This window comes from Trichechus manatus, unplaced genomic scaffold (assembly GCF_000243295.1).
Source record: "Trichechus manatus latirostris isolate Lorelei unplaced genomic scaffold, TriManLat1.0 scaffold00224, whole genome shotgun sequence".
NCBI lineage: Eukaryota > Metazoa > Chordata > Mammalia > Sirenia > Trichechidae > Trichechus > Trichechus manatus.
In genome coordinates this window covers 40,551-58,596 of record NW_004444160.1, presented here as the reverse complement: position 1 = coordinate 58,596, position 18,046 = coordinate 40,551, and the positions used below count along the sequence as shown (strand labels likewise).

The window sequence follows — 18,046 nt, the reverse complement described above, 5'->3', positions numbered from 1 at the left end:
CACGTGGCCATGTGAACACATAACCCATAAGAGAGAGTTCACTCCCTCTAGAAGGGAAATGCAGTCAGGTTCAAGGAAGGCTTTAGCATTTATTTTCTCGTCCAGTTTTACAAATAAACTAGCTTTTCTAACATTTATTCTGAAAAAAAAAGTCTTGTTTCAAGCTAGGCTAACAATACATTGGCTTCAGGAGTTATCTTTGATTGTGTGTGTTTAACTGTATTACCACAATCGCCATATTCAGCTGAATGCAGACTTTGTTTTTTTTTGGTAATCCAGTTTCAAGTCCCTAATCTTGGTCCACCAACTCCTTCCAGCAGCCTGGGATGGCTCTGGGCTCTGCATTTACACTGCTGGAGCCTGTTGGTACCTACTCTATGAACAAGTCGAAAATAAAGCCTGCCTGGTTTGAGATGAATGACCACTGAGGTCTTGGAGATACAGGGCCCAGGACAAAGGGCCTCTTTGTCCTACGATTCAGACCACACTAGATGGACTCTGGGGTCTACAGTAGCCAGCCAGTGACTACAGTGGCCATACGTAGCTGCCTTCCAAGTTGGGACACATGGCTGTATGAAGAGGGCCCTGTCATGGTCAGTTATGAAGACAGCCAGAAGCCTGTCTGCTTTCAGGGACCATTGGCATGGAAGCAAAAGCGTGTCCTTAAGTGGAGTGTCAGGAAATGTAGAGGGAGCACTCTCTCTCAGGGCTGACAAGAGTTCTCTGCTAGCTGAGACTGCAGTCTGTGCATCTGGACTCCATGCAGATGATCCATTAACTTGATGTTTGAAGGACAGATGGCCTTTGAAGGAGCATGTGAAGGGAGTGGTTATATACAAGAAGCATCTATGTCATTGTTTTCATATCTCAGAGAGATTGTTTCAAAAGATAAATAAGTATTGCAGCGAAAATCCAGAAGGTATCTAAACAAGAAATCCAATAACTTATGTCAAAGTAAGAAAAAAAAAAAAAGAAAAATTCAGTAGATGTTTCTGCAAAAACTGTATTTTAGATTTAAAAAAAAATTATCATTGCTTTGTGTCTGATGCTGGTGCCTTTTCATTTTTTTTAAATTTTTTTTAAGTGAGTGAATCCCATATTAAAATATCAAGTCCATCCAAAAGAAACGCTATGAAATACAATGGTGTTTGCCTTTGAAAATATCTGGGGAATTATACATTGCAAAGAAAGCAGGAGGAAGTGTATCTGTTTGCACTACTTTAACAAAAATTTTTTTGAAAAGTTTGGGAACAAGGAATGATGCTGCGTGGGCCACCCTCCAATGCCAGAGATGGATCCAAACAAACAGAGCACGTTCCCCCAAAGTCTCCCATTTTTCAGAAAATATGTATTTGCCACAGAAATGTGGGTCGCACACTTCACCCAGACAGGTTTTCTTCTGAATCATGTAAATGTGGAGGCTCTCTGCTTGGGTACGGGCACCGGAGGAGATTTAATTAGCTTTCTTCTTAGTTAATCTCCGTCTCCTTTCTGCTAAGACTTTTTTATCAAAGAGTTCTTTCTCCCGGTAATGAACAGGTGGCCCATCCAGGTACTTGGCCTCCGCGTCCTTGTAATCTAATCCCTCCAGGGCAGAGATGGAAAAAATGATTGCTTCTGGCAGAAGAACTTCCAGAACAAAATTGACTTTATCATTTCTTATGAGCGTCAGCATCCTCTTGCCTATTTGCTTGTAGATTTCTTGTAAATATTTGACCAAGATGTCCAGCTGGTCTTCGTCCTCCAGGTATGTCTCGACGCAGACTGCGCGCTTGGTGGAATTCAAAAAGGAGTCCAGCCAGGTGGACTGTTTCCTGCCGTTTACAATGTCCAGGAGGTGGCTTTCAGCCGCCTTTCTTTTCACAATGAAGTCGAGGAGCTTCCGGTTGTCTCGGTCCCTGGCGGCCTTCATGCGGTCAGGGAGAAATTTCTTGCAGAGCTTCTTGCTGCCCAGGCAGGTCTCCTCCTCAGACTCCTCCAGGTCATTGTAATTCACCCTTGGAAAATCACCCTCCATCTCGCCCTCCTGGATGGCTTTCCGAAGCGGATAACTGATATCGGCAGCAAAATACTCCAGGAAGGAGCCAGCAAAAGACCTGCGGCTTAGGCCTTCCCTGTAATGGGCCACCAGCGAGCAGCACCAGTCCACGCTCTGGCCGTACAGCTTCCTGGCTCTCTTCATGAGTTTTGGTTTCTGCTGACAATCAAAGTGCTTTAGTCTTCGGAGAGGAACTCGGATGCCCCTCCTCTCCTGGCTCATGTAGGCCTCGATCAAGAGCACCCTCGCAGTCTTCTCTACCCTTTGGATGCTCGCTACCACCGCTGGCCAGTACGGGTACTCTTGGAATTTAAACCAGACCACCGTTCCTCTTTCTATGGGACATGGCTCATGTGGGCAAGCCATGCGCGCAGGCTGACCTTGTCTTCGACCGCCCCTATTGTTAGATCTGATGGGACTCGTGGCCTCTGAGTCATCCACAGTTTGCCGTTTTTTAGGTCCACTCACAGGTCCTTGCGCCTGAAGCTTTCTTTTCCTGTTGGCAAGACGGAGGTTAGAGGAGCTACAGCATGCGGCTGTGCCAGCCAACCTGGGCTTTGAGGGGCCCTCTCTGGGATCCTCAATATTCTCTGAGGAGGCAGAGTTTTCGGGGGACCTAGCCAGAGTCTTTGGGCAGGTGTCCCGTGCCTCTTCTTTCACAGCTTTGAGTCCCGTGCCCACGATACCTGATGGCCAGATGGGAACGCCCTCTTGGGGTTTAGCACAGGCACCCTTCTTCAAGACCGTGGGGTGCGAGGACATAACTGCTGATGTGCCATCCTTTTTCTTGCCCTCCTTCTCACCACCGCCTTCTGAAAGTGAAGGGAAATTGTCACCCATTCTGGAGCTTGGTGATGACCTTGGTTCCACTTCACTCTGGACAAGATCTATGGCTGTGTGTTTCTGTGACTTGTCACCATACAGAGAATCACACCTCATGAGTGACACCACCAGGAATTTTGAGAATTCAATATTCTTCCCATGGCTTCTGGATATGTCCCTTGTGAGCTTCCCATACTTTCTTGGAGGGAGTGCTCTGGATGTCTTTTTTGGTACCCTTTGCGATACAGTGGTGGTCTCTTCTTTGTGGAAAGTGCTTGAGTGACCTGAGCGTGCCCTCTCCTCCAGAATTTCCAGCGCCACCTTCAGGGCTCTCCTGTGGGCCCTCTCCTCCCCACGTGGAGCCCTGACCTTTGACCGTGCAGCCCGCAAAGAAGCCATGGCTTCTGTTTGAGACTTAGTTAGCATCTGTATTTCTGTGCTTTTCACTTTAATTTTTTCATCAAGGGAGAGTATTTGAACTTCTAGACAGTTCGCCATCTCTCTCTTAGTTTTTGGTGAAGCCCCAGATCTGGACAAAACTTTTGCTGGCCATAAGCGTCCTTTCCAATTACAGAGGACATACTCGGCATCCATTATGATTTAGAGCTGTGTGCTAAGAGATTATTGATAGAAGATGACCTTTCTGGCCCTCATCCCCAGTCTTAAGGCAGGTCCTCACAACAATGTTCTCTATGTAGGCTCTTTGCCTTTTCACTACAAGGGGAATACAGCTCGCATGGGCTGTCCTCCTCCCAAATCTCCCAGGGATGCTGGAATTCACGTTCTGAAGAGGTAGTACTGGAAAACACTGGAAGAGGGAAAAGGAAAACATCTCAGAAAAATTCCCTTTGGAAAGCAGAAAAAGACTGGCCTATGAAACTGACAAAATAGACAACAAAGAAAAATAAAGAGTGGGTAGTAGACAAAGCGTATGGCTATATGGCAAGTATTTGGGGGAAGACCAGAAAATCTACACCCATATCTTCTCGTTATTTTTATTACTACTATTACATGTCAAAGAGGATCTGTATGTGTTAGTGGAGGGTGTCATGCCAGGGGTGATGTATGTGTGATTGTATATTCTGTGTCTTTCAGACTCCTTGGGTTCAATTTAAAGGGAGTGCTTCATTCTGTATTTTTCCTAGGCTGCTAGTGCCACCCTGTCCAGCCAACAAAGTCAGAGGCAATGTCCTACATATACAGATACCGGGTGTCAGCACAATGCCCTGTTCCATAGCATGGGCATAAACTTCATTGAATCATGATGATTATCATGACGAATTACTGGATATCATGGTTGGTAAGGATTGTTTGAGGTTACAAGCCATTTGATAGAACCTGTAAATCTTCATTTCTATGGGCGAATAAAAACATGTGCTTCCTCCAACCCACCTGGAGCAAAGGAGAATGAAAAACACAAAATACACAAGGAAAGCATTAGCCCAAGAGACAGAAAGGGCCACATACACTAGAGACTTCATCAGCCTGAGACCAGAAGAACTAGATGGTGCCCAGCTACCACCAATGACAGCCTTGACAGGGAACACAACAAGAGTCCCTGACGGAGCAGGAGAAAAGTGGGGTGCAGAACTCAAATTCTAGTAAAAAGACCAGACTCAATGGTCTGACTGAGACTGGAGGGACCATGGAAAACACAGCCCCCAGACTCTCTGTTAGTCCAAAACTAAAACCATTCCTGAGGTCAACTCTTCAGACAAAAATTCGACTGGACTATGGGACATAAAATAATACTTGTGAAGAGTGTGCCTCTTAGCTCAGGTAGATGCCTGAGACTAAATGGGCAGCTCCTGTCCAGAGGCAAGATGAGAAGGCAGAGACAGTTAGGAGCCTATTGAGTGGACACGGGAAATCCGAGGTGTAAAGGAGGAGTGTGCTGTCACAGTATAGGGAGTGCAACTAGGGTCATATAAAAATGCATGTATAAATTTTTGTATGAGAGACTAACTTGAATTGTAAATTTTCACTTAAAGCACAAAAATCAAAACAAAACAAAACAAAATCTGCCTCCCGACAACTAGATCTCCACTTCCAAAGATGACGTTAGAGCCGTATCTCAACCCATATGTAAAAACTAACTCAAAATGGATCACTGACCTAATATAAGATCAAAACCCATAAAGCTTCAAGACCTTCTCTTGACAATGGGTCCTTAGATATGACGCCAAAAGCATGAGCAACAAAATTAAAAAGAGAAAAACTGGACTTTCCAAAGCAGATAATACTGGTGGTAGCAAGCACATGAAAAGATGCTCGGCCTCATTAGTCATTAGGGAAATGCAGATCAAAACCACAGTGAGATACCACCTAAGACTATCAGGATGGCTATTATCAGAAAACATGGAAACTAAAGTGTTGTCGCAGATGTGGAGAAACTGGAACCCTTGAGCATGGCTGGTGGGAATTGTAAAATGCGGCAGCCGCTATGGAAAAGAGTTTGGCTGTTCCTCACAAAGCTAAGCATAGAATTAGCACTTGGTCTGGCAATTACAGACTTGAAAGCAGAGACTCAAACAGATAGCAATGTTCATTGCAGCATTATTCAACATCGACAACAGGTGGAAACAACCTAAACATCCATCCACAGGTGAACGGATAAACAAAAAGTGGTCTGTCCATACAATGGACTATTACCCAGCCATAAAGAGAAATGAAGTCCTGGTGCAAGCTCCCACAGGGATGAATCTTGAAAACGTGATGCTGAGGGCAGTCAGTCACAAAAGGACAAATGTTGTATGATTCTACTTGTATGAAACATCTAGAATAGGCATATGCGGAGAGAACACAGTTTACTAGTGGTTGCCAGGGGCTGGGGAGGGGAGTTTTTACTGAAGGGGGACTGAGTTTCTGTTTGAGGGGATGAAAAATTTTGGAAATGGAGAGTGGTGACTGAAGCACAACATGGTACTCGTAATTAACGTCACTTAATTGTACACTTAAAAATGTTTAAAATGGCAAACTTTTTGTTATATGCATATTTTACCACAATAAAATGTAAACAGCAGATGCCATTGTACGCTGCAAAGAAAATCTCAGTGTGGTCCAAAGAGTATAAACAGCACAAGCCACGTTTTCTGACTGTGATGCAATAGAAGTAAAAGGAAAAAAAAAAAGCTCAATAAATAGAATTTAAAGAGCCAAACTAAACCTTTTATTTCCCAATACCAAATCTGTGGCTCCTAATAAAAAAGAAGTGGCTGTAGAGCCAGGGGCCAAATTAGTTGTACCCACCATCTCAACATACAATGAAGGGAAATGAAACCTTTAGTAACATGAGACCCATCTTACCCAATGAATGGCACGTGGACTCTGGTAGGTCCGGCTTCCGATGCTGGAACCTGGGACTCTTCAGACTGCAGCCACTGGTCCAGCAGCTCCCTCACCCCCCTCTCTGCTTCTGAGGCGTGCTCCTCTCTGGGGATCAGAGGGCATTCAGTGCGGAAGCCCGCAAGCTAGGCACCTCTGGTATTGATCTAGAAAATCGACAAGCAGCCAGGAAATCAAACCAATTGGAGAACACATGTCATTTGGAAACAGAAACGATATCTAATCTCATCCATAATGGAGATGTCTGGTTTCTCTTCCTCCTTCTGCAGCATTTCTAAATGTTCCCACATTATGGTCCTTGGTTGGTGCTAGTGCCCTTCCATTTCAGAAGCACGGGGAGTGCCGCTTCCACGATAGTATCTGTCTGGGACACGTGGAATTCACAGTAGTGTATGTGTGTGTGTGATTTTATGGTTGTGTGTGTGAAACAAAAAAGGCCCTTTCATGTTACCATGATGTTTTTCTGAGTCTGAAATACACACGGAAAACCCTAGAATGACGTTTAAAATTGTAAATAAGAGATGTATTAATCATAGGTAATTCCATCACCCAGGAATGTGTGCTGTAAATGTTTTGAGTCCACAGATTCCAGAATTGTTATTTTATTTATACATGTATTTCTATAGCATAAAAAATGGCTTTTTAAAACATTGTACAGCCTGTTTGAAGTTTCTTTGGTCTTCACATCTGCCTCATCTTTTTAGGTGTGAATGAAGCAAGCACCTTAAGGGAGCATATTCAGTACATTGATTACAGATATTTTTCTGATTACAAAAGCAATGTACGCAAAGAAAAGCAACGGCAGGTGAGGAGGTGTGTTAGACCAAACTGTTCAATTGTCCTTTCACCCCAAGCTAAGGTCCATGGCCCCAGCACTGCGTCTGAAGGGGTTTTTATGGAGTCTGGCCGGTATTTTTCTTTTCATATTTTAACTAATAGGAATATAACTTTCTTTTCCCTCTCTCTCTCTCGGTAGGTAGATACTGATATGTGAATACTGATCGTCTTTTGCACACTGGTAGCAATGTGATAATAAGAGAACACTGAACAACACCAAACTAAATGTCAAAGTCACTCCAAGATCTCAGAGGGCCCTGGGTATAAAAAATGCATTTAACGTCTTAGTTTATTATCAAATCAAAGACTGCCTGAAAGTGGGAATACATGCCCTGATGAAAATACAGAGGAAATGCTGTAAGTAGCAAGGCCAGAATCTCCAATTTCATAATCAACTCTAGATCCTCAAGAAATACATTGCTCAAAAGGAGTAGTTGAACACTTGGAAGTCCCGGTATAACTTTTGTTCTTTGACGTTGGCTCCATCGTTGAAGAATGAAAGACAAGATGATAATCAGGTTTTATTTCTCCAATCATCAGGCATGCTTTTAGGAAGAATTGTTTCAGAAGCTCTAGTCTGTGAACTCCTTTTCCAAGAGAGAGCTTGAAAAAAGGGGAAGGGGGGAGGGGAAGCTGGCATCGAGCGTAGACATCATTTCTCCCTGTTATGTTGGGAAATATGACTCAGAGGACACGTCTACATGGACATGGGCACCAAAATGGTACTTTATAAAAACTCTAAGGCGATATGGACTGAAATAGAGGACATAAGTGAAAGGAGGAAAGCTAGTGGAGCAAAATGGCATCCCACAAAACAGAAGGTAGGGAGAATATCTTTGAGAAGTTCCAGGAGGGATAGTTTCAACTGATCAATGGAAATACTAAATTTTATAATTTATCTCCCCAATCACATAAGATATATTCGATTGGTGTTCAAGAAGAGGGACTCTTTGGGATGAAGGATATTTGAACAAACAATGACTGACAATTTCCCCAAATAATGAAAAATATCAAGTGGCATGTTCAAATGTGCTAAAATCCTGGCATAATAAATGCATCATTCTCTCTCTCTCTCTCTCTCTCACACACACACACACACACACACACACACACACAGCCCTAGGCCCATCATAGTTAAGCTTCTAGAAACCAAAGTCAACAGAAAGAAAACCTTAAAGGAGAAGAGCGAATAACAAACAGGATCAACAGGCAGGGCCCTCTCTTTCTTTTCCAGTCAGAGAGAAGGTGGTGGAATTATGTGCAGGGCTAAAAGGCGAGGCGAGCATAAGGAGGGAGTGACAGCAGGAAGGAGTAAGCACCATGTCTGGAAAAACCCAAGGAAGACACGGGTGGTGGCGATCACCCCTGGGCATGGAGGAGCAGCCCCTGGGAGCCTGGGTGCAGACTCCTGAGGAAACGGGCTGCCCAGCTCCATGCAGCTTCTAAGGAAGGTCAAGCAAGGGCCCCCGCAGCCTACACCACCTCCTTTTTATGGGGGTGAACTGATCTTAGGTGCTGGAGGAAGCCCCCTTGGAGCTGGGAAAAGCACTCTGGGAGCGACAGAGGGCGCACTCTTCCCAGTCCCCCTGGGCTGGTCTCTCTGAGGGGACCTGATGAAGAGGGCACTTGGAGTTTGGAGGGAACCTGTGCCAGGGACCTTCAGCCCCTACCGAAATCCCAGGGCCCGGCCTGTGTGAAGGACCTTTATTGGGGTGACGCTGAGAGGAAGAGGGACAGCGAGGAAGGCTTGGCCTACTTCTCCTCCCTCCAGACCCTTGCCTCCCTCTGGGGACCACGGCTGGCAGACCCTCACAGGGCAGCAGCTGGTGAAGGCAAAATGGGGTTGGCCGAGTCCCAGGCTCAGCTGCATAGAGCAGAGTCTAGGTCTTGGAGCCCAGAGACTCTGAAATCCTTTACCTTGTACCTACTGCTTCCCACAGCACGCCTCCTGACAGAGCGTGGCAGCCTGTCCCTAGATGCTATGCTTTTCTTCTGAAGCATCATCAAGACAGAAACGACGATAATCAGGTGGCATTCCCTTCCAGACACGCAGCCACACATGTTGGTGCCTTGTGACAGAGCGTGTATCCTGTGCTTTTGTGATACAGGGGAGCCCCTTCTGGTTTCAGTGAATGGTGCGACAACTGGGAATTTCTCTTTTAGAGGAGTGATTTCTGAATGGGTGGGCCAGCTCTGAGGACAAGCACACTATCACCCCCTGGGTTCCACAGAGTTACATGGGATGGTCCAATCCTAGGTACTCACTTCATCTCATCATTTGTGCACTTTGGGTTTTCTCTCTCCTAATGTATGAGTAACAATCTTTCGCTAAAGTGACATCTTAAACAGAGGTGTGTCATCATAAATACCAGGAGATGTCTGTTTCAAAGAACGCAGGCCACAGTGCTCCCACACAACAAGTGTCCTCCTCAGACGCAGGAACAAGGGTGGGTGACAGGTTACTTAGTCACCTCAGCCTCCCTTCAGCAGGAGCTGGCAGCCTCTGCAGTAAAGCAGGAGAGGTCACAGCCCCTACTATCCACCTGTAACACTTCCTCCCAACACACACACACACTCACTCACTCACACACACACCCACTCACTCACACAAACTGTCACTGACAGTAGACACCTACTAGTGGTGGTTACTCCATCCCTTCAGTCTGTAGATATCCTTGTTAAACGTTTCCGTCCCCAGAAAAGGAAAGTGTATCCCAGCTATCACAGAAACCAGAACGTTAGCTTACTATGGAAACCAAGAAGTACAGATGCATCCTCAGGGGCAGTGCATTGACTGCTTTCGGTCTCTTACTCCCTCCCAGTCTAATGAATGAATGAATAAATAAATGAAATATCAGAGACAATACCCCACGTTCCTCATGAGGGAGGCATTGGGGGTAGGGCAGCCTTTCACACGATGGGTTACAGGGGATGTAAAGTGGGGAGGCTCAACAGGTTCCTTCCTCCATTGACATACACAGACTCGGTATCCAGTTGCCTTCTTGACCACGTCGTTGTGTTAAGCCACCAGGTTTGTGGTCATTTGTTACAGCAGCCCCAGGAAACAAACGCAACAGATACACTAGCAAATGGTGCCTGCCGTGCTGTGCCATGAGCTCCAGGAGGGCAAGGCCAGCGGCATGCCTTCAGTGACTGCTGCTGCCACATCACGGGTGCTTAGTAAACAGCTGTGGAATCTCCTGATGCTGGAAGGCAGAGCTTATAGTTTTGTTTGTTTACATTTCTTTGTATGGTGACAAGCCAAGTGACACATATCGATTGCCCTTTAATGTCTCCTAGATTCCTTCCTTCCTCCCTGTCCCCGCTCCCTCCACCTTAGCCCGCTGGAACTGCATGCCTCCTGAGCTTCATCCTGGAACACATGGCAGGCAGCCACTGTCCCTGGAGCTGCAGGATCCTGTTCTAAGGAATTGGTGGCATGTGAGGGCGTGTCTGTGATTCTCCCATGAAGAAGTGAGGCCTCTTGGCCCCTGCTCAGAGGACCCTCTATAGGGACGTGATATTGGAGCACTCTGGGAACATTGCCTCCCTGGGAAAGGGCCCAGTAACCCTGGACTCGGGATAATCTTTCTGTTTCTGTGTTTGCTAAATAAAATCAAATCTTGAGCAAACAGCCATGCAAGCTGCCACTCTGTCACAGACGCAATCACTTAATTAGATTAGAATTCTGCCTTTGGACAGCTGCAGCAAGGATGGCTTTTGAGTAGAGGTGTTGGTTTTCCAAATGAAATGAAAACCAACATTTTACCTTTATTTACGTCATTTATGCTAGGAAGTTTAGGATTGTCCTGGTCTTGAACAAAATTTGGCTCATTAGCCTTGAGTGATAAGTCTAAAAGTCACTTTGATAAGATGCCAAAGCTGTCCTTCAAAGTCTTCAGAGAATGCTGGACAGGGAAAGCCCCAGATCAAGACACTAAGAAAGAGTGTCAAAATTCATAACTGTAAGGCTGAAGAAAAGATAAGAACACTGTGAAAGAACAATACTGTCTTTACAAGTCAGAATGTGTGACTCAGAATTGATTTGGTAATTGGCACACTGGAGGAAAAGATGTTTGTTATGCTTGGAAAATTAGTTTCAACCTGAAGATAAAAAGAAGAGAAAACATTTCATGTCACTTGCTCTGGCCATCCCTGGAGAAGGGGTAGGTCCCTTCTGTTCTCCTCACGGCAGTTTCACCAACTCTCCTGGCTCCAGCTGCTGAGGTCCTGGCTCTTTTGCTCACTAGCTTGGAGAGCTTGGGCCTCAGTTTCCTTGTCCTTGAAACAGTAGTAATAACTCAGAACCCGAAAGGTGGTTGTAAGGATTGTAAATAATTCTGGTACCTCATCGGCGCTAGCAGGTGGCTATTAGTATCCTTGACTCCTTCCTCTCCCTTACACGCCCCTCCAGTCCTGACCAAGTCCTGGCAGTTGCACCCCCCACCAATAGCTCTGGAACACCCCATCCTTCTCCCGGCCCAGTACCTTATGGAAGACACAAACGCATCCATTGAGGACTCTTGCAATAGCCGCCAACACGTTTCCCACAGTCCACCCTCTCCCATACCACCCTCTCTGTCTGCCACCTGACCTCCAGGCAGAGCTTTCAAATGAGCAAATCTTGTTGACATACCACTGCTTCAAAGCCTTCCCAGCATCCCCACTGCCGACAGGACACAGCCCAGAGTCTTTCACGTGGCTTACACCATTCTTCATGATGTGGCCTTTGACGGCCGTTGGCGTTTCACCGCGCAGAGATCCGCGGCAGTTGCCCGCGGGAACCCTCCGCCTGACTTCTGCCCACGTGCCGATGGGTGCCGCGCAACACAGATTCCAGCTGGCTGGCCCCGTAGCCCTGCTCTCCCCAAGCTCGCGGAGCTCTAGGGCCACCGCAGGCAATGCAGGCCCAGCGAGGGATCTTCCTTAAGGAAACTGAGGTTTAAAAACGATAAGTTGCTCGAGGTCACTCAGCTACTAAAGAATGGAACAGTACTTGGAAGCCAGGCAGTGGCCTGAAACCCGGTGCTCTTAAGCTAGTGCTGGGCTGCAGTGGATCCGGGACTTTCTTCTGCTTCAGAACCACCTGGAGGGCAGGTTGAAACCCCGAGTGCTGGGCTCCACTCTCACAGGTGCTGGGGCGGGCAGGGCCTGAGAATCTGCATTTCTGAACGTTCCCAGGGGATTCTGATGCTGCTGGTCTGGGTCTCCGCCCGAACTACTGGAGGCACTTTCCTGCCCGCATGCTTTTGGGTCTGACCTTTGTCCTGTCTGAAATGCGCCCACCTTGGTCACCCTAGGGAAGTCCTCCAGGTACACTCCCTGGGCATCCCTTCCTCTGTGACCCATGTCCCCGTTGCAGCACCCACTCCAGCATTCTGTTGCTACTCCATATAACACCCTGTTTGACTGTGAATCCTTAGCTTTATTTTTGTCTGTCTCCCATGTTAGGTTCTTACTTTTCCAAGGGAGGTGACCTTGTCCTATTTACCTTTCTATGCCCAGCAGCAAATACAGGCTGGAAGAAATGTTTGTTAATGAATGAATGGCTCCATATACCTAACTTCCAGGCCCTTCATAGTCCTGGCCCAAGCACACGTTCTGTATTTGTTGACTCACGCACCTGCTCCAAACTGCTTGCTTCCAGTAACAGCCTCAGGCCTGGCATGTGAAGCAATGGGGCTCAGGAAAATCAAACATACTATTGATGCTTACAACGGCCAGGATCAGTGCCAGATAACAAGCCGGTGGGACTGACACAGCAGGTCTCAGAGTGGGGCCTGGGGGCGCCTGAGGGTCCGCCAGGTCGAATCTCTTTCTATAATAACTCTCAGATATTTTTGCCTTTTTCACTCTCATTCTCTCCCAGGGGTACAATGGAGTTTTCCCGATGCTCCCTGCCCAGTGAGAACTCGGCCAACTGGAGGCATAATCTGACAGGAGAATCCAGCTGTCCTCTATGAAGCCAGACATCACAGAGAGTTGCAAACCTGTAAAGCAATGACGCTCCTCTCACTCAGTTTCACTTATTTTGTGAGGTATCGCTTATTTTTATAAAATCTATTATTTGTCTTAACAGGTGATGCTTCTCTTACTGTTATCCTGAAATGAATGAATAATTTTTAAATTACTCACTTTTAATGTCAACACAATAAACACTCATAGATGTCACCCACACGGACACGACCCCTTTGGCGTCCTCAATAAACGCTAAGAGTGAAAAGGGGACCTGAGATCAAAATGCCTGAGAACCGTTGGCATTAAGGAACTGGTGAATGAATACGGCTTAATCTGATGCTCCAAAGGGAACAAAACAAAGAGGCTTTCAGCTATGTTAGGCTGTGAAGGAAATTTACTTTCTAAAGATTACACTATGGGTTCTTTTTTCTCTATGATGATGGTGCAGGTACCACAGAATGCCACTGCAGGAGTGCAAGCATGGCATCTTTTTGTAATCCACGCCTTAACTTTTAAATTTTCTTGCTTTCTTTTCATAGGGGGAGGGTATATAAATGGAATCCAAATAAGGAATCATGTGGAGTTCAGCTCAAAAACTGCCCGCGATAAGGAAATGGGCAACGACAGGTGTTAGAGAAATCATCAAGGAAACAGGTCTGGGTTAAGATCCTGGGGCTCCAATCAAGTAAGTCAGTCTCGTATTGGGACCATGGCAACAAGGAGCTGGAGGAGGTTTCCAGCAAAACCTTAAAATCCCTTGTTTCCTTGCTGTCATTTGTCACCATGTGCATAGAAATGTTACTTGGGGAACTAGGTCTTATGTCTTTAAGTTCCTTGTGGGGTTCGCTGGACTGGGGGAGGGATTTCTTGTTAGGACAGTCCTGTTCAGATGATGTAGGTGAGGAGAAGATCTGGAACAACAATTTTTAGAGTCAGTTCCAAGACCCTTGAACGTTAAGAAGAGGCAGGGGTATGGAGGAGGAGGAGAAAGAAAAAGAAAGAGTGGAGTCTTCTCAAACCTTAAACTCTTGTAAAACGGGGACTTTGTGGCCATTTGAAGCTGCAGCTGCCAGTGAGGAGAACTGTGAGCATTAGTTGCTGTGGAGTTGAATCAGACTTGTGGCAACCCCATGTGTGCAAGTAGAACTGCTCCGTAGGGTTTTCAAGGCTGTGACCTTTCAGAATCAGATCACCAGGCCTGTCTTTTGAGGTGCCTCTGGGTGGGTTTTTACAGCCAACCTTTTGGCTAGGAGTCAAGCACTTGTATGCATCTCCCAGGGACTCCTTGCATTACTAGGGATAAAATGAATTTGGATAAGAAGGTTAGGGAATGAGACCTCCTAAAGAAAGACAAAACCAGGCAGAAGCCGTAGCTGGATTAGCCATGTTACAACCACAGTGGTGAGTTGGGCCAAGATCACAGTTGGAAGCTAACCAACCAGAGCCTGGGACTGACGGACACTGAGCCAAGCACCATCCCCTCCAGAAAGAGCTGCAAAGTATCACAAATTGAACAGGTTAACAAAACCTGAATTTATGATCTCGAAGTTTCCATGGGTCAGGAGTCCAGGCACAGCTTAGTTTGGGCCTCTGTTCCCAAAGCTGCAATCAGGTGTCTGCTGGCCGAGGTCCTGTCTGGAGGTACTGGAGAGACGCCGCTTCCAGCTGAATTCAGGCTGCTGGAAGAACCCAGTTCTGTGTGTCTGTAGGACTGAGGTCCTTGTACCCTGACTGGCTGCTCTCCACACCTAGAGGCCACTCACACTCTTTCTCACGTGGCCCCCTCCTTTTCAAGCCAGCGATGGCACGTCCATTCCTCCTCGAGCTTCTAAACTCCCTGACTTGCCCTGTGCCACATCTCTCTGACTCACTCTTCTGCCATCAGCTGGAGAAAGTTCTAATTTTAAAGGCTCCTGTGGGTGCTAACCAAAAGCTTGGCAGTTTGAGTTCAGCAGCCGCTCCTTGGAAACCGTATGGAGCAGTTCTTCACTGTCCTGTAGGGTCTGTATGAGTCAGAATCCACTCGATAAAAACCGGTTTAGTTTGGTGATTTCACTAAGGATCTCTGGTGGTGGTGCAGTGGTTAAGTGCTCAGCCGATAACCGAAAGGTCAGCAGCTCAAACCCACCAGCCATTCTATGAGAGAAAGACAGGGCAGTCTGCCTCTGTAAAGATTACAGCCTTAGAAAACTTATGGGGCAGTTCTAGTCTGTCCTATAGGGTCACTATGAGTCAGAATCGACTGAACGGCAACCGGTTTGGTTTTCTGCTTTTTGTAATTACACTGGGCCCACCTACATCATCCAAACTAACCTCCCTCTGCTAAGAACAACTGATTAGTGACCTTAATTACGTCTGCAGAGTCCCCATTGCCACATAACATGACATAGCCACAGGCACATGTAACATTACACATTCCTGGACACGGGGGTTAACATCCTGCTGAGCAGAGAGTAATGCTGTGTCTCTGGGAAGACTCCCTTTGGAAACTCTACTTTTCGTCGACTAGAGGGTTATTTTCTGTTCTGTTTGCAAAAGCTCTCAATCCTTCCAAATAGCTTTCGAACTGCTCTTGGCATGTAATTGCAGCGGTTCCCTTAGCAACTGCTGGCACTGGTGACTGACCTCTTTCCTGCTGCAGACCGCCCTTGTGTATTTTTCCACAAAATGTTCTTCCACAGCATATTTAAAGAGACTTGCTGCCTATTATGAAAAACGCTTCCTTATCAGCCCCTCACTATTGCCCTCGACTACTGCCTTCTCTTGGCCTTACCAGGACTCTGCTGTCTCCTCTGCCCAGGCTGCTGACATCCTCTCTCTTAGTCCTCCATCCCTGAAGACTAAGCTCAGAAAGTGTCTCCTCCAGGAAGCTCCCGGAGATTACCCTCTCTTCCCTAAACACACAGGGGCCTCAGGAGGTGGCCAGCAGGTAGCAAGTGCTCAAAGAGGCCACTTTGCTCCCTGATGTCTCACTGCTGGCACCTGCAGCAGGAGACATTGCCCACCCCCCCTTCTGGGTGCCCGGCTGCCAGCACAGGCTGCCCCATGGAGCAAGCACCACCAGATGTCTGTGAATGGGCCTGCCCACCAAGTGCATTGACTGCCCCCACCCAGCGCCCGTCTCCTGGGGGGAGGGGGCTTTCAAAGCCAGGGAGCCCTCGCTGGTGACAAATGAAAGCACAGACCCCCAGGACAGGATGTCGCCTTGCCCCTCTCCTCTGAGCAGCTTTGTCAACAGAAGGGGAAGGAGGTTTCATCACTAGGCTTGCAGGTCACCAGTCCCCAAGCCATTCCCCTCCACTGGGGGTGCCCAGAGACCTGCAGAGAGCAGCTTTCCTGATGGAGGTGCTGTGGTCTGCAGTGTCCAGGGCCATCCTTAGGCCCCAGGTGCGGCACCTCTGCTCCTACCCTACCCAGGTGACATACCGGCTCTTCCCCTCAGCCTCTTCCCAATCTTCACATTCCAGAACATCCCAGAAGCCATTTGGGGCCACTCTACCCATTGTCCAGTCACACAGTCCCAGCTAGACCTGGGGATCTGCCTGGGTAGGGAGAGGAGAGGTGCCACCCCTCCCACCCTCTCAGTATTCCTCCCCCCCTCCACCCCGCCACCTCCTGGCTCTCCCTCCCAGCGCAGTGCCCCTCATGGGTCCTCACTCAGCATATAGTCATGCAGGACCCTGCCAGCGGACAGGTGGGCAGAGCCCCCCTCCGGACCCCTGGGTGAGTCTCTCTTGCAGGACCTGCTGCTGGAGCACATGGGTGTGTGGCCTCGTGGGGTAAGGATCCCCAACCCTGGCACAGGACCCCCACTCTTCACACCCCTCAGCAGTCTGTGAATGTACACATGGTGAGGGTGGAAGTACACACCGCTGTACTGCAACTAAGGTCCTGGCTCCCTCCGGAAATCTTGAGAGGGGGAGGGGCGGGGAGAGAGAGTTGTGTCCCCAGCTCTGAGCTGTGCTGCTAGAGCCCCAAACCAGGGAGGCGATGACCCAGCTAAACCAGGGACACAGCTTATCCTGGGGGCTGTTGCTTGACAAGGTTGAGGGCCCCACACAACAGGGGCTGTGTTGGCACTGGGTCAAGGAAGAGTCCTCCTCAGAACACCCAGTACAGCCCGAGGGGACAGGCTGCCTGCATGAGTCCAGCCAGTGGAGGCTGTTGGCCAGGGCGGGAGGCAGGGGCCCTGGGGCCTTGGGAGGCCACAGTCTGCCATGGGCAACTCCAGCCCTGCTCTGTGTCCAGCTTTATCCAGGCCTCCCCACATGCCCAGTTCCCGTCCTGGGAGAATCTCACAGGCTCCAGGGTGAGGTGGTCCCAGGTTTCTGCTGGTCCAGCTCAGCCCTTCCCCTTCAGGGGCTCCCTGCCCCCACCCACCCTGGGCCCATCCAGGCCACAGCCTGTGTGAGACCCCTTCATTCACGCCCCCGCCCTGCTACCAGGAAGCTGGATCCCTACCTGGAGTGTGGGAGTGGGGGTCTCCATGACCTTGACTCACTCTCTTCCGGGTGTCTTCACACCCCAGGCCTTCTGCGAGCCTGGCACTGGTCACTGCCTCTCCCGGTCGAGGGCAGCTCGGCCCTGGACAGCAGGCCTTGAGGGCAGGGTGCCCAGGCCCAGCCTGAGTTCTGGGAGGCCCCGAGGGTGGCCCCGGCAGGGACCAGAGCCCACCCGCCTGGCGCGCCGTTCACACCGGTCAGGTTAGCCAAGGGCCTGGTTCCAGGTGTGCGTCTGTCGCCCTCTTCACGACCGTGATCTGCAGGAACTGGCCCTCCGGATGGTAGTGCAGGTGGCACAGCAGATGCTGGCTAAGGGACAGCCGGGTGGGTAAGCAGAGGCACAGCACCCAGGGGGACCCTCTGCGGGCACCTGGAGACGGGGGATGGGGTGCGGCAGCCCAAACCACCAGAACCAGGCGGTGGTTCGGAACCTGCGGAGGAGCGTAAGGAGGCGGAGGGCCTCCCCAGGCGGCTCCCGAGCAGAGGAGCCGGCAGGCACCCAAGCAGGGGCCCCAGTCTCTCTTGGAGGGCAAAGAGGATGCCC

The 18,046-nt window shown here is 48.6% G+C and overlaps 1 protein-coding gene across 1 annotated transcript; it reads right to left on the bottom strand.

The window, feature by feature from the left end:
* Positions 1–1,453: 1,453 nt before the first annotated feature.
* Positions 1,454–3,454, bottom strand: LOC101358892 (PWWP domain-containing protein MUM1L1-like). Its single transcript, XM_004388951.1, has one exon. The coding sequence runs from the start codon at positions 3,452–3,454 to the stop codon at positions 1,454–1,456; it is 2,001 nt and encodes a 666-aa protein (XP_004389008.1).
* Positions 3,455–18,046: the final 14,592 nt, after the last annotated feature.